This window comes from Phaethon lepturus, unplaced genomic scaffold, assembly GCF_000687285.1.
Source record: "Phaethon lepturus isolate BGI_N335 unplaced genomic scaffold, ASM68728v1 scaffold33736, whole genome shotgun sequence".
NCBI classification, from domain to species: domain Eukaryota; kingdom Metazoa; phylum Chordata; class Aves; order Phaethontiformes; family Phaethontidae; genus Phaethon; species Phaethon lepturus.
The window spans coordinates 12,919-28,707 of NW_010547479.1; the positions used below are offsets into that span (position 1 = coordinate 12,919).

The 15,789-nt window shown below is 48.5% G+C and overlaps 1 protein-coding gene across 1 annotated transcript in view; it reads right to left on the bottom strand.

Annotated features, from left to right (window-relative positions):
• SLC24A3 (solute carrier family 24 (sodium/potassium/calcium exchanger), member 3) overlaps positions 1-15,309 on the bottom strand; it is a gene marked incomplete at its 5' end in the record, with an annotated part of 25,086 nt that extends 9,777 nt beyond the window's left edge. Inside the window, 8 exons of the mRNA XM_010289658.1 lie at positions 3,501-3,613; positions 4,483-4,597; positions 6,379-6,545; positions 8,098-8,374; positions 8,955-9,115; positions 11,809-11,942; positions 13,476-13,529; positions 15,284-15,309. Of these exons, the coding sequence (XP_010287960.1) occupies positions 3,501-3,613; positions 4,483-4,597; positions 6,379-6,545; positions 8,098-8,374; positions 8,955-9,115; positions 11,809-11,942; positions 13,476-13,529; positions 15,284-15,309 (1,047 nt within the window). The remainder of the gene's footprint in view (positions 1-3,500; positions 3,614-4,482; positions 4,598-6,378; positions 6,546-8,097; positions 8,375-8,954; positions 9,116-11,808; positions 11,943-13,475; positions 13,530-15,283) is intronic.
• Positions 15,310-15,789: the final 480 nt, after the last annotated feature.

Genomic DNA, 15,789 nt, shown 5'->3' on the forward strand with positions numbered 1-15,789 from the left:
CGATAAATCCCCTTCTGGTCGGGAGCAGTTGCTTGGCTCGTTAGCGTTTGAAGCCATTTCACCGCACGCGGATGCGGAAGTTCAGAATGCGCACAACCAGAGACGACCACGCTGCCGCACGCATGCGCACGCCACAGCACAGCGGCAGACAAAGGGAAAGAAAAGGGGAGCAGATCCTCTTCTCCACTTCTGCATGGTAACGTGCCAGAGCTCTTTACACCAGCATTAACAGGGAGCAAAATCTGGCCACAGGGGATTCTGAGTCAGGCAGCCTGGAACAAGAGATGCATAGGGATTTTACCGAGTATGGTATTAGAGAAATACCATACCCTGGAGAATGTCCTGAGTGGTGGGACTTCCAGAAAAACAAAGCTGGGGGGTGCTTCTAGGAGGCTCTTCTGCATTGAAGCTTAACTTTCAGGTCACACAGTCTACCTTTTTTGGCTTCCACAAAAGCTACCGCTGCCTTAACAGCTTGTTTATTAAAATGCATTTACTCTGTGCTTTCAGCAAAAGCTTAACTTTGCCGCAGCCCTCCCATATTAAACATTCTGGGGAGGCAATCATGGTTTTAGATGGCTATACAAGAGTAATCATGATCAAGTACGCTCTTTTCGTCTTTTACGGATCTCCCCTTCGCTCTGTACACAAGAGAGGGGCATCACGACGGCCTTGAGGAGTTCCTCTTTTGGAGGAGATGTTACAAAAACGAATTTGGATCCTGCCAAACACCAAAAGAGCAGTACTTTAAATCGTGACTAGTGGCTCAGAAACTACCTAGTGCTCCTGACTGACGGTCACATTCAGCGGACAAGCAGGGCGGCCTGAGCCCATAACCCCCCGCAGCGAGCAGGCCGTGCTGGTGCGAGCAGCCCAAGGCTCATCCCCACGGACCTCAGGGAGCCGGAGCTCCTCGTCTTCTGCCCCTGCCGACCCTGGCGCCAGGCACCTCCGCAGGGCGCCCTGCACAGCAAACAGCGCCCTGCGGCTCTTCACGCTGTCACCAGGCTGCGCCTGACGCAGCCAACGCTAGCCTCTTCCGGCAACTCAGTAATACCTAAATAATTAACCACTAATAATGGGGGGCGCGGGGGTGGAGGGAGGGGCTTGTTTTGTTTTAAAGTCCAATTGTCCAAGGATTTGGAGAGAAATCCAGGAAGTGCAAGTGGAAACTGAGGAAACCCTCTTTGCTCATTGCGGGGCTGTTTCCAAGACTGCCTTTTCTAACCACGTGATCGCACTGTACAACGAACATTTTGGGTGTGCAAAACAGTCGTGACATTGTTATCCTCCATGAAAGCCGGCTGCTTCTGTTCAGCTACTTGTTTTCATCCTTTTGTGCAAAAATATAGATGAGCTACAGATAAGTTGCTCATTGAAGGAAGGGATTTTATTCTTAGAGCGTTGCTTCTTTTTGTCACCCCTATGTTCAAGAAGAGGGAAGATCCAAGGAACTACAGGTTGGTCAGCCTGACCTTGCTCCCTGGGAAGGTGATGGAGCAAATAATCCTGGGAACCACTTCTAAGCATATGAAGGACATGAAGGCGATTGCAAGTAGGCATATAGATTTACGAAGAGGAAATCACGTTTACGCAGCCTGATAGCCTTCAGTGATGAGGTGGACTTGTGGGATGAGGGGAGAGCAACAGATGTTCATGTTGACTTTAGCAAGGCTTTTGACACCGTCTCTCAAATATCCTTATAGAAAAACAGAGGAAGAACAGACTACGTAAGTGTACAGCGGAGTCGACTTCTGGCTGAACTACTGCGCTCAAAGTCCAGCTGGAGGCCAGTCACTAGTGGTTTACCCCAGGGGTCAATGCTACTTAACAACTTTATTAATCAGCTGGATGATGGGGCAGACGGCACCCTCAGCAAGTTTGCAGCTGATACAAAACTGGGAGCGGTGACTGATGCACCAGAAGGTTGTGCTGCCATCCAGAGGAACCCCGACAGGCTGGAGAAATGCGCAGGCAGGAAACTCGTGAACATCAACAAAGGGAAATTAAGTCCTGCATCCGGGAAGGAATAACCCCATGCATCAGTACATGCTGGGGCTGACCAGCTGGAAAGCAGCTTGGCAGACAAAGACCTGTTGATCCTGGTGGACAGCAAGCTGAAGTCTGCAATGCACCCTTGTGGCATGGAGCACCACCAGCATTCTGGACTGTATTAGGAGAAGCGTTGCCAGCAGGAAGAGGGAGATGATCTATGCGGAGTAGACAGCACTGGTGAGACACATCTCGAGTGCTTTGCCCAGTTCTGGGCTCCTCAATACAAGGAAGATGTGGGCTTCCTGGGGTGAGCCCACTGAAGGTCCACAAGGATGACTGAAGAGACTGCAGCATCTGACATACAAAGAGAGGTTGAAAGAGCTGGGACTGTTCAGCCTGAAGAAGAGAACATTCAGGGGGATCGTACTGATGTGTATAAATACCTGATGGGAGAGGATAGAGGAGTGCAGCCAGACTTCTGAGTGGTATCCATTGAAAGGACAAGAGGCAAGACATACAACTTTAAACACAGAAATTCCCTTTAAATACAAGAATGCTTTTTTACTGTGAGAGTGGTCAAACACCAGAACAGGTGGCTGAGAGTGCCTGTGCAGTCTCCACACTTGGAGGTATTCAAAACCCAGCCGGACATGTCCTAAGCATCCTGATCTAGCTGAGCCTGCTTTGAGCAGAGGGTTGGGGACTAGACGATCTCCAGAGGTACCTGCCAACCTCAACAATTCTGTGATTCTCCAGTCTTTTAACTTTGCATTCACTCAGTGACTGTAATCTAGAAACCTCCTTCTGTCCTAGAGTGCTGTCTGAGTGCTGTCCAGCTAACAGCAATAGCAACAGCAACTTCCCTCTAGGACTTCGTGGCATCTCCTGCTCTCCCTTCTCAGAAGGGAGCTTGTGACAGCTTTGGGAGTAGGGGGGTGGCTCTTTTTTCACTTGGGAAGTAAAGGACAGTTTCATTGGTGTTGGGCAGTTTTTGTTAAGGAGGAAAGTTCTGCAGTGTCTCCTGATGATGGTCACACTCTGAAATACCCAGTTATTTAACAGCTTCCTTCACCTTCCCAGTGTGTTAACAGTTTAGTAACGCTAGAGTTTTTCTCAAAGAAAGCCCTACAGGTCTGTTCTATCCTCTACTTTCCACCTATGTGTTTATCCGCTCTGGCTTATTAAAAACACGATCATTCTCCTTATTTGGAATATATTCAAGTGCCTGAAAATACAGCATACTCTACTGAGTTAGCTTATTTCAGCACAGACTGCTGCCTTTACGGAGGAAATGGAAGTACTTGTCCTCCAAAGGACGGGGAATGTCCACTGACAATTAATTGCTACTTCTCCCAAATCGTAACAGAGCAGAACTATTTGTTTCTTCAAATCCAATCCACAGAATTTTGGACTTTTTTTTTTCCCCCCTAAATAGATGGGTTTATTTTTTAAAATAAATAAATAAACAAATAAAAAAGAATTATGTGAACAAATGTAGGACTTACGTATGATCCATAATTCACTGCTAGGGTCTGCAAAGCCCACGGGAGGCCTAGGCCAATTAAAATATCAAAAACATTGCTTCCGATGGAGTTGGACACAGCCATATCCCCCATACCTGCAGGAATGGAAACCATGTATAATCAGACATGTCTCAGAAAAGTCTTTCAACTTTTAAACAGAAATACATTAATCTGAGCTAATCCCAATAATTTCCACAGATTAAGGCAAAGAGTTAAGGGAGATCCCCCTCATCCCATCCCTTCCCTTTCCCCTTTGCCCTCTCCATCATACAAGGCCAGCAGGGTTGAACGAGCTGAATCCACCTTCTAGGATCATTTGAGAACTTCCCTCAACTAATCCTCCGCTGCTGTGGGGACCCTGGCCACTGGCTGTGCCCTGCTGGCACTCTCCTGCCATGTTCCATAGGGCTTTTGACGCTTTACTGTAACCACGACACATGAGTTTCTATACTGGACTGATTAGATCAGGTCTTTGGGTAGTCCATTAAGTAGCCAGTTGTTTCAATGAAGAGCCACGGTTTTTGCTCCCCAAAGCAGTACTGACTTCCTTTTTCTCTTAAAACACCTGTTGCTGGAGTCACAAGTGGGTAAAAGAAGTTGTTTTCCTTAAAAACAGTAGTATCCTCCAGTCCTTATGACCATGCAGAAAAGCTGGAAAGTGACCTGAAAGACCCTTATGCCATGTTCTAAACAGTTCCGATATTTAAATTAAGAAAAAAGTCGTGGCTCTTGGGGAAGGCTTGAAGTTGACACAGGTGCCAGAACTTGTTCAACACTGTCATTAAAAACCTGTTAGCTGCTTTGCAATAGCAACATAATTAATTTCCTTCTTTGTCCTTCTTTTAAATTTCAGCCTCAGGAAAAGGGCTCTGTATGTTTTCACATTCAGGACACATCTGTGCTACCTCAAGAGGACACAAGGAAACACTTCCATAGCAGTATGACATCTCTGTGATGAACTTACCTTGCCTTGCTACGATAAGGCTCGCCATGCAGTCCGGCACACTGGTTCCAGCTGCCAAGAAAGTGATGCCCATGATCACATCTGGAATTCCCAGTGTGTAGCCAATGATCGTCACCTAAGCAGAGGAAATAAACTGTCAAGCTGTTTACAAGAACTAAAATCAGAGACCAGCTGGGCCCAATTCTGCAAGATGCTGTGAGACGGAGTTTATTGCTCAGGGCAAACTCACACTTTCTTTACAGAGCAGCAGTGACAAGCTTTTATGGTATACTCATCACCTGGCAGAGGACAGCACTGACCTGCTACGTACCCTCTTTGGTTAGCCGCTTTACACGGTTCATCCACAGTTTTCCTGGTACTAACCTGGAAAAGAGACTATACGGTGGCCCGCTACCCTGTGTAACGGTCTCCTGATCTTGGCTGAAGTTTGTAGACATTATTATATACAAATAATGGCTAAGCAGACACTAAAACAACCCCACAGTTCATTATACTATGAAAAAGCTATATGCAGGGACATATCCCCAAGTGACTGCAAACAATTCCTATTGGCAGAGAAGAGATACCTTTAATTTCCTCTTTCCTTCGCTATACAGTCTATGATAAATTAGTGCTCTTCAAATTGATTAACATCTTTAAATTTTGGACGCCTTTATCTAATGGTGCCCATTTCCTATTAGCAACATTTAATTGCTCTCCTGAACTCTCTGCAGCATACTCACTGCAGCATGTGAACCATATGTTAGAAGCAGCACAGTGACCCTGTGGGCTCTGGTATTTCAGCTATGAAAAGCTGGAATAGTTTTTTTTTCTTGAAAAACACCTCATCCTCAAAGATGAAAAGCAGAAGAAAACAAGTAATTTTCTATTTCCTGTTCAGGGTAACATGGGTTATTGAAAACAAAACAACCCCCCCCTCTTCTGTAACTGCTTTGATTAGTTGGCAGGGAAAAGCCTGGCGTTCGTTTCTGCATTTAGTACAAGAATGAATTGTGAAGGCAGTGAAGGTTTTTTTTTGTTGCCCCTCCCTTCCCAGCAGGGAAGTGGCCCGTGCTTTAGCAAGGTATCCCCACGCTCTTCAGGTCCCACGCCAAGACAGACCACGGACTGTGCACTCCGTCGCACGCGCAGCAGCCCAAAGCCAGGCTTCCCTCGTTAGACCCTGCCCTGATGCCAATGCCGCATCATTGTCTGATTCTGCTTAAGAGTACAGACCGCCCCAAAAGAAACACATTCCATGCTGCACTATTACTGTAGTCCTAACGAAGACAACTTACACTTTTCACCTATACGTATCACGTAAGGAGGCCTGCAGCAAGCCAGCAGGCTCGGTGACCCAGCCAGTGCACAGAACTCCCCTGTGAACAGGCCAACTATGCTTGGATTTCCTCGTCTTCCTTTTTTTTTATCCCCTTCTGCCTTTAGGATAATGAGGTGGAATTACGCTCCTGGTGGCTAGAGTAGTTGTGCAAGAATTTGGCTGAATGTCCTGCTTTTGCCCATGCTGAGTTCAAAGTGTTATCACTCACAACTCTGTCTCTCAAGCTTGCTTGCTCTAAGAACAGTGAGCGCTATTGAGGCCAGATTCTTACTAGCATCAGGGCCTCTTTACACTGTCCCGCACAACGAGAAGGTGTTAAACTGGTGCAAGTGTAATTTTTTCCCACGTTCAAGAATCCGGGTGAAATTCCGGCCCTGAATCAAGTTCAGAGACCATGGCGACCAGCCCCTAATTTTCTTCTCTCAGTGTGGACAGGTCTAATAGAAATGGAAGCAGACTTAAGGTTTCTCATCTAAAAATTCAGGTATGTAGAATTTTTATACATTTCTCTAAGCTGACAAAAAGCACTTCGTTGCCTCTCCCAGGCTGTGGTTTCCGCTTTAGTTGGTACATACCATCCACACCATCATGTAGGAGAAAGCTGCAATCCAGAGGGTAGAAGAAGCAAAGGTAACCATGAACCATTTTTCCAAGTGGGGTTTGTTACAGTTGGGCACTGTGAAATACAGGACAAAACTCAATGGCCAGGTGAAGAGCCACTTCAAGATTTCTATCTTGCCAGCTGTAAAACAAAAAAGGGAAACAATCACAGTTCTAGTCTGCTTTAGTCCAGAATGTTGTTATTTTGTTAATATTAACAAGCAAGATGCCAGGGACACCTCAGCTTAACCGCTATGCAAACAGATAATGACAAGACGTTCCTTGTTCAGAAGATCACAGTGTGGTGGCAGAGATGGGAGGGCAGAGGGACACGCGGAAGGAGTATGAAGTGCCTCCCTGAGAGTTTCTTAAGTAATGGGTCAGAACGCACCTGCGACCCTCCCTGGGTCAAGTTCTTACAGGTACCACACAAAAAGTAAGTTCTAGAAAGAGACCTGATCCGACCTCAACCACCTAATGGGAGGGAACAGAAAAGGTGGAGCCAGACCTTTCACAGAATGCACAAGGACATTACAAGAGTTAACTTGCAGTAATAGATGTTACCATAAGCTGTGCATTTTCTCTTTTTTCTTACTACAAGGGTGGTCAAGCACTGGAACAGGTACCCAAAAAGCCTGTGGAATCTCCATCCTTATATAGATAACCAAAACTCAACTGGATGCAGTCTTGGGCAACTTGCTCTGAGCAAGGGCTTGAACCAGTCATCTCCAGAGGTCCATGCCAACCTTTTCCATACTATGAATCTAGTGTCATGGTCCACAGGACATCTAAACCACTCTCTTCAAGGCTTGTGTTTTTTTTTTTTCCCCGTCTCGAACTACAGCTGTGCTGTTTGAGTGAGGAGATCTGAACAGGAGTTCCCAAAAACTGTCACCTGTAAAGGGCAGGACCAGTCCCTACGGTATTCTGGCTTGTAGATCTTTGCCAGCAACACAGCAGGTCTTGCCAGCTGTGGCAATTGTGAGCCACAGGCAGGGCAGGGATACATTACGATCACCCCAGGACTACAGCATGTGGGGTAGGAGGGACTTGGCAAAAAGGAGATCTCCAACCTGCAGACGCAGCGCTCAGCAACCCGAGGCACACGTGGTTTTTCACAAGTCACGTAGCTGTTCCGACTTTCTAAGCCCTCCAGAGACAGTGAGAAGACACTGTGGCCGTATCAGGAAGCAGAGGTGCCCAGGACTTTCTTTTGACGCGGCTCCACACCACTGCCTTGTCTCCGCTAGCACTACACCTGACCACCGAGGTAAGGCCTAGACACAGACACGTCTGGCCTGCGTTCAGGCACCTTGCCAGCGGCCCCACCACCCTCAGCTTGCTCCGCAGCCAGCAGAGAGAGATGGGTGTCTCCAAAGGGTGACCCAGATTTTGGGGGCAGGAACCACCCCGTGGAGATTGCTGCCTCTCCCCGCTGACTGCAACAGCAGTGCCAGGCCAAGGCATGAGCTGCAGAAGAGGTGCGTCCAAGCCCAGGAGTCTGCATCCTAAGAAGCTCCTGCCGCTTCCCAGTTCCTCTCATCTTTTACCTGTGATCAGGAACTACGCTGCGAGGTGCAGGCTGATGGGAACGCTCAGAGACAATTCTACCTCAACACACATCTGTGATGCTTTCTGGCATACCCAAACTGAGTTTTGCTTTTTGGAACAACACAAACCCAGGAGCTCCTTACTGGGTATGTCAAAAGGTGTGTATGGCCCTTCATGGTCATCATCGTCATCATCTTCTTCCTCTTCCTCATCGTTTTCGTTGTTCTCGTTATCCTCATTCTCATTCTCTGTCTCGTTCCCAGCCTCAGCCATGTCTTCGTCCCGCCGCGTGCCGTTCACGCCCCGCTCGGCAGAGTTGCTGGGGCCTGTTCCGTTCTCAACCACGTGCTTGATAGGTATTTTGATTGCTACTTCAGACTCACCATTGGTGTAAGCCCTGCTGTTGATCAGCCTTTGTCTCTGTAAATACAGGCACAAATCCTTGCTGAAAGACAGATTTTTTAAAATTTAATTTTTTAAAGAGAAAGGGAGGAACAGAGAAAGAGAGATGTGCAGAGTTCTTTAAAAATTTGGCTTTAAAAGCAAAAGGGATGAATTTTGATCAGGTATAACACGATGCTTGCTGGCAGATGACTAAATAAGTCTCACACATACAACTTTTGCAAGAGAACTGGCTGCGGAATTGACTACAGGAGTACTCCAAGACCAGGGCCAGACTAAGCGCAGACTCGGTGCAGTACCATATTATCAAATACGTGCAAGCGATATTAATGTCAGATCAATGCAGCGGGCACCTCCTGTGAGCAGCAGCTACAGGTCACACAACCACATAACGACTTGAAACTTCCTCTGCTAAAATCTTCACAGGGACAGATAGAGTGGGATGATTTAGTAAAGTCAGCGTCAGAAGGATAAAATCTGGGAAAATGCTATCGAGGATCCAAAAAACCCACAAAAGTTCCATTTGGACCCAAACACTGCTACAGGAGAAGGCAAATTCAGAAGGAGAAGGGGATGTGGGGGAAGATAAAAGATATACCTCATTGATTAACATGCGGCTGGCCATGGAGAGACGTGTTTTGGGAGGGAAGTGGCTGGTTATCATGATTCGGAGCCCAGCCTCGGAAAATGAAAGCTGGTGTGGGTAGGCAGACAGCAGCTCATCCACCATGATCACCGATGCTTTACGGTGGAAATTTCCTGCAGCCAAGGAACAAAGAGAAACTGAGGTCTTCTTCCAGCAGTGTCTCTCTCTGCCCTACGTAGCTCTTAGAAGAATAAACCCACAGGTTCCAGGAGTCCTTTGTAAGAACCATTCCTTCAGCTACCACCATCCAAAATGGTGGTAATTAATGTCCTTAATTTCTATCTGTACACGTCCTACATTTCCATCGTTAAATAAATCGCCAAGATGGTATCTCCACTCAGGCTCGTCACAGAGAATTACACCCGCTCTGCACAGTTCATCCTAGGCCTGCGTTAGGCAGATCACCGCCGGCGCAGCAGCTATTCCACCAGGGCAGTGAAGCCGCACTAACCCCACCATTACGATCTGCACTTCTGTGAGGATACTGGCCTCGCCCACCGTGAACCACACGCGGTGGTGAGGAACTTGTCTCCGTGCTCCTGCAGGCTACCGAGGCAAACGAAAAGCGGGTTCCTGCACCCCGGCCTCACAGCTCGTGGCCGTGAAGCGCCATCAGACCCGGCAGCAAGCGCACATGCCGGTCCGTGGGGCGCGACCCGCGCTGCCGGAGCAAAGGAGCAAGCGCGCAGGGGTAGGCACCCGAGCTGCGCTCCAGCTGGGGCACAGTGCCAGTGCCCGGTCCCGCTGGGGAGGCGCAGGGCCAGCGCCCACCCCTTCTGTGCCCGGATGCTACCTCGAGCTGCGAGTTCGGGGCCAGGACTGGGACTCCGCAGCAGGGTGACCCGAGGTCTTCCCCGACACCTCTCTGCTTTGCTTTATTAAAATCAGTGCTGAACGCTGGCAAACGTTTCACGGCATTGCTACTTATTGCCATTGCTGTTAGCCTTACAGAACAGCATCTCCTCGGCCTTAGCGTCACTTTTTTTCCTGACTGAGAAGGTTTCCATGGATTGGGGTAGATAAGTGGAGTCATCCATATAAAAAACCAACCAACAACAACCCCCAAAACCCCAGCCAGACGCCTTTTCCTCCTGACTTTTTCCACGCTGGCATTTCCTGCATAGCACTTGGGGGAACTGCCCCGAACACAGAAATCCTTCCGTTTGATCCTTTTTGGTCCCCTATTCAGAAAAGGCCGCAGAAAAGAAACGGTAGTGTCTGAAAGCCTCAGGCAACCTGTCGCGATGGGTGCCGTTTGCCACCCCGTGCTACTGGCTGGTGCGCACAGCAGCGGCAGCGCCACTCGCCCGCCTGGGCCTCCGGCGGCCCGCTGCCAAGCAAGCGCAGGAACAATCTGCCAGAAAATGAAGCAATCCTTTTGTCTTCCTTCCTCGGCCAGTCTGGGTAACCGCAAGTGTCCAAAACAAAACATCACCAGCAGCTGCGCAGTGTCATGCAAAGACGCGTTCTGGGGAGATTTAAACCAAACCCCACAACCAGAACTGCCTCATTTGTGCGTAACCCTGAGGCCACCGGGCAAACCTAGGTGGCTAAGGGCCGAGTTTACGCTTACTGAGTTTTACCAGTCTAGCTTTACTGGCACGGAGTGTAGTCACCTTGCCAGCGCAGTTTGGCTGTTGAGAGCCCCGGGCTACAGCCTGCTGTTGCCATAAAAGCCGCTTCCCCAAAGCGGAGCGCAGCGGTCTCGCAAAAGCCCTCCCGCAGCAGCAGGGCAGCAGTGCCGGAGCTGGCCTCCGCCAGACCCGGTGGGTTTGATGTCAGCAAATAAATCTCCCTACATTCCATGTTCAGTTGCTTACTGTATACAGACTACGTGGTTCGATCACTGCCTGCAGGAAAAGAAAAACCTATTTTGTTAATGCTTTTTGTTGAAAAGAGAAAAGGGCGGTCCATCTATAGTCAGAGACCAGGACTGCTTTAGACGAGCTAGAGCTCCTTCTCCAGTTAAACCAGTGATAGGGGGGGGGGGGGGAGTGCTACTCCTGAGGATAGGTGCATATAAATCCCAAGCAGTTACTGCGTATGCTTGTTGTCTGTTGCAAAGAATAAAAAACTACCCTCTGTAAATACAGTTTAGCACATGCTTGCAATGCACACATCGAGTTATTGCTGCTGAGCTGTGGAGTGGGTCCATTTTTTTTAAGCTGAGGAAATACAATCATTTTTATACGTGATCGTGACTGAAATCAAATGGGAGCAGATTTCAGCCAAAGTGAAATCCACTTGAAGATCATTTACATGGAAAAGTTGTGCACGTTCGAGATAGCGCGCACAGTAAGAGCACGTTACTTAGACCAAGACAGAGTGCCCACCCTCCCTTCACCGAGGGGAAGCGTATGCTGGTATAAGTAGGGTCTTCTTCCCTGCTCGGTTTGTGTCGCTTTGGAACGGAGTTAAATTTCACTGGAGGTACTAGATGTAAATGGGCACCTTCAGTGCAGAATAACAGCGCCCACAGGAGGACTTAGGGTGGCATGGCTCTAACGGTCTAAATTAGTAGCCCCTGGGCAAGTCAGGCTTGAAGGAATCCTTTCAAGCCAGGCACCGGTCCAGCAGCAAGCACTACCCAGAGGAGGCCTGAGCTGCCTCCAGCAGCCAGGACGCGGTGGCTGGGGTCACCATGCTGTGCCCCCAGGCACAGGGGAGCCAGGGCCACCTGGCAGGGGGGCTGCGAAAGCTTTGACGGCCGGTAAGGCACAAGCAGTCCTCACCGCACGACCAGCGGATAAACCTGTGAACAGTCAGAATGATGCAAGCAAGCAGGGTGACTTACTGGAACAGTTACCTTTCTTTAGTAATACCACTGTGGCATCGCAGTTGCTGTTGTCGTCCATTTCCGTGTTATTTGCTAAACCGTTCACCATATTTGCGGAGTTTTTCGTCTTCCTTTCAAAGCAGTGATGTATGGTTGAGTTGTACCTGCACAAATGAAACAAACTCTAGATGTACCTTTGCTCCTTCTATGTGGATTTCTTGACGTTCTTCCTCTCTAGACTCCCATCCTGTGTGATCCGCTTGGGGAGGGAAGCAAACCCCTCCGGTTTTAAGGAAACCTAGCCGCAGTATGCCAGAGCCCTAACTAAACTGCATACAGTGCAATCTCTCTGTACCCAGAAGACAAGACATGAACCTTGAATGACATGTATGCTTATCTATTATGTGTAATAATAGATTGCTATATTCTGAATAGCAAATAAGCATTACCTGTCATCATCCAAATTTATTTTTTATCACATAATCACACCTAAGCATGAGTGGTGTTTTACCTGCGAAGACCTACCACAGCAACACCAGACCTTGTGCTAAGTTCCACTTCAACTTTGGGGGAAATACCTTTGTTTCTTATTTTGAGTAGGCAGGAGCTGACAGGAACGCCAGTTGAGGATCTCGCCACGACACTCAAAGGCAAGGGTAGAACCTGGCCGAGGTCCCTAACCAGGCAGACAACCCTCCCTGCCATAGCCAAACAGATCTGAAACATCTGTTCACGCTACAGCATTGCTTTCAGGAAAAAAAAAAATCATTCTAGATTCAGACATTAGAACTATTTTGCTGGTCTGTTAATTGTTGCAAGGGTGAAGCTACCCTCCATGTTAAAGAAAAAGTTTCGAATTATTAGAATGGAGATGAATTCTAACTTGTGTTCCCTTCAACCCAGCCTGAGTGTTTTGCCGTTCTCACTGAGAATTGCTCTCACAATATTTACTCTATTCATCATTTCAAAACAAATCCCTACTCTTACTTGTTGAGACAAGACCACTGGTGTGCTTGGCAGCTGGTAGGTTTTGTTGAATGTTCCAGTTTAAATCTGGGTTTCCTTTCCACTGGCTTTTAAAAACAAGACAGGAGGAGGGGAACCAAACAGCAGAACAGACTAGCTTTGCTAGCATGAACTTGCATGAAAGGAGTTACGCAGGTCAGATGCTCAGAAAAATCAATGCTGATTGTGCTGTAGTTTCATCACGGGTCTCCAAGCAAGCAAGAACAAATTGCTGTGGAGTGTTGCATCCATAAAATGTAGACTGGAATCTCCTGCATGTTTATTTCCGAGTTGGGATGCTAAAGCGAAGTCGGAAGAGGCTGCTTTGGTGGGACTCAGAGACGGATTCGGGTCTCTGCTCTGCCACAGAATTGCTGCATTAGCCTTGGGCAGTTCACACAGAGTGAGATCCATAAAGCATCATCCACCTTTAGATGTCTGATCCTTGGATCTGTGCTGTGGGGACAAGCAGCCCCTTCCTGCCTCACCAGGATAGATTACAGAGAAGTATACGACAGGGCAAGGTGCTTAAGCCCCTGCTCTCGGAGGTGCTGCTGGCGTGCAAGCTGGGGGATGCAGTGGCAGCCCTGCCCGCAGCCTGCGGCTCTCTTCACTGACCCTTGCAACCTCTGGAAAAGCGCTGGAGCAGGGAGCCTTACAACCTAAACAAGCCGAGGGCGCATTTGACTTACTTCATTATAACGATGTAGATGACATACATCAGCACTAAGACTAAGGACTCCCACCTGCAAACAAGAGCGACAGAAAACACATCAGAGCAGTCAGCACGGCAGTCAGCAGCCCGAGTTCAGCCATTCCCCCATCCGTCACGCCACAAACTTGCGGAAAGGCTTGAGTCTTTTGGGCTGTCTCAACACACCTCTAGAAAAGGGGTTATGTAAAAGAAACGGGTCACACACCCATGCGCGATGCCTCCTCTGTGTTCTTGACTTCTGCTCTGGTATTACTTGGCCAAATCAACCCATCAGCTAAGAACAAGTGACTAAACCCAGAAGTTCAGTCAAGGAGTTCCGTCAACAAATTGTGCGCCCAAGGAACACCAACACTTCTGCAAGGACGATACCTGTGGGGTCTGCGGCAGACGGAGGGGAGCAGTCGCCCTGCTCTGCCTGCGTGGGCGTAAAGCAGGTCGCTGGGCTTTCCGAGCACGCTAAAGCACACCGAGCACGCCGAGACGACCTGCACAAGGGGCAGCTGCTCTTCTGCTACTGCTGCTGCATAACCACTGAGAATGCAGCAGGCAGCAGTTTCAACTGCTGATTAGATAGTGTTGGGGTTTTTTTTTTCTCCATTGTTTCTGTGTCAAACTAATGAAATATGTATGAAAACAAAACAGAATATGACTTTTAGAACTTGATTCTAATGTAATCTTCTTCATGGACCAAAATGCTCTATTCTGCATAGTTCCCTATGGCAAACTGCTAGTCCTTGTGGAAATCATCCATTATCGGACTGCCATATACCAAAACTCGTGGGCCATTTTCTTTTTTTAAGGATCTTGAGACATTGCACTACCTGTATCAGTATCTCATTCCCTGCTTCTGGCAGTTCAACACTCGGCATCTGCATTGATGCGTTTTAGTTGAAGGGCACAGTCAAATACAGTTGCGCCTCGAGTCAATTTTAGTTAAAAAAACAACACGCAACAAAGAAAAACAAGCCATTGCAAAACTCAGTGTTTCAGAAATCCTTCTCTGCAATTAAACAGAAATCCCCCAGTGAGAGCAAGTTTAAGAAAATATGCAACCCAAAAAGCCTGACTCCCTCTAGTGCTTGTAATCTAAATAATACTGGCTGTGAGCGAAATCAAAGCTACCGCTGTCGCACTACAAGCCCTGAGAGGTGCTGAAAACAAAACCATGAAAGCAAAATAACCGAAACCACACTTTTAACAGTGTTTGAAGCCCTCCTAGCCTACCATACCTATTGCAGTACATTTAAGCACATTCATGAGGGATATTAACTTTTCCTTCCTTCCTTCCTTCCTTCCTTCCTTCCTTCCTTCCTTCCTTCCTTCCTTCCTCCCTCCCTCCCTCCTCTCCCTTTCCCTCTCCCCCCGCTTCTTTCTTTCTTTCTGTCATTCGCTCTTCAATATTGCCTTAGAAGTGTTTGTGTTTTAAATTACTAAAAATCCAAATATTGGAACACACTTACTTACGAGTGCGTGGGTGGCCCTTTCCATTCGCAGGTGCTGACAGCCCTGGCACGGCCCGGGCTGCTGCAGAGGGCACTGACCGCGCCGCTGCAGCGGGCAAGCCTGCGTGACGCTCTCCCAGGCTTTTCTCTCTGGCTCAGAAAACGAGATATTCTAGCCCACCTTGTGCTGAGGTTTCCCACGCGACAGAAAACTGCTGCCTGAATCGCCCTGCAGGACTTTTCAGCTTCCCCCTCCTCTCCCGATGATCCCTACTCATTGCAGCTTTTGTGGTATAACCAGAAAAAATGAAAAGAAAAGGGATTCACGGCCGGACATACTTACCAGGAAACTTTTTCGTCATAAATAAACTGTGGAGGAAAGGTTTAAAAATAAGCATGTTATACATGGAATCACAGCTGAAAACAGCTCATCGCCTGAGCAGGGGACAGGGCGGGCAGAGCAACCCGGGGCTCAGGGCAGTGGGATTCAGCTCTCATCTGTCTTGGGGCTGCCCTCCTGCCCAGCCTTCCAACTTTTCAGCCCTTAGTTTCTCCCAGCTAGTGAAGGCAGGCAGGCACCCCTTCCCAAACGCCCCGGCATCCTTGCCTGACTGGGGCTCCTGCAGCAGGGAAGCAGAAGCGGTTACGGGGAGACAGAAGCGAGGCAGAGAAGGGGCTGCCCCTGCGCCGGCACCACACGGCTGCTCTCTCCAGGGACGCGGCCCCTTCCCCTGACCTGTCCTCGGGTGGCGGCTGGGCCGCCAGCACGCAGATCTGCAGCTGCTGTGAAATTTTGCTGCGCTAAACACTGGGCCCAGGGCATTATTTCCTTCAGATCTACGTGATCAC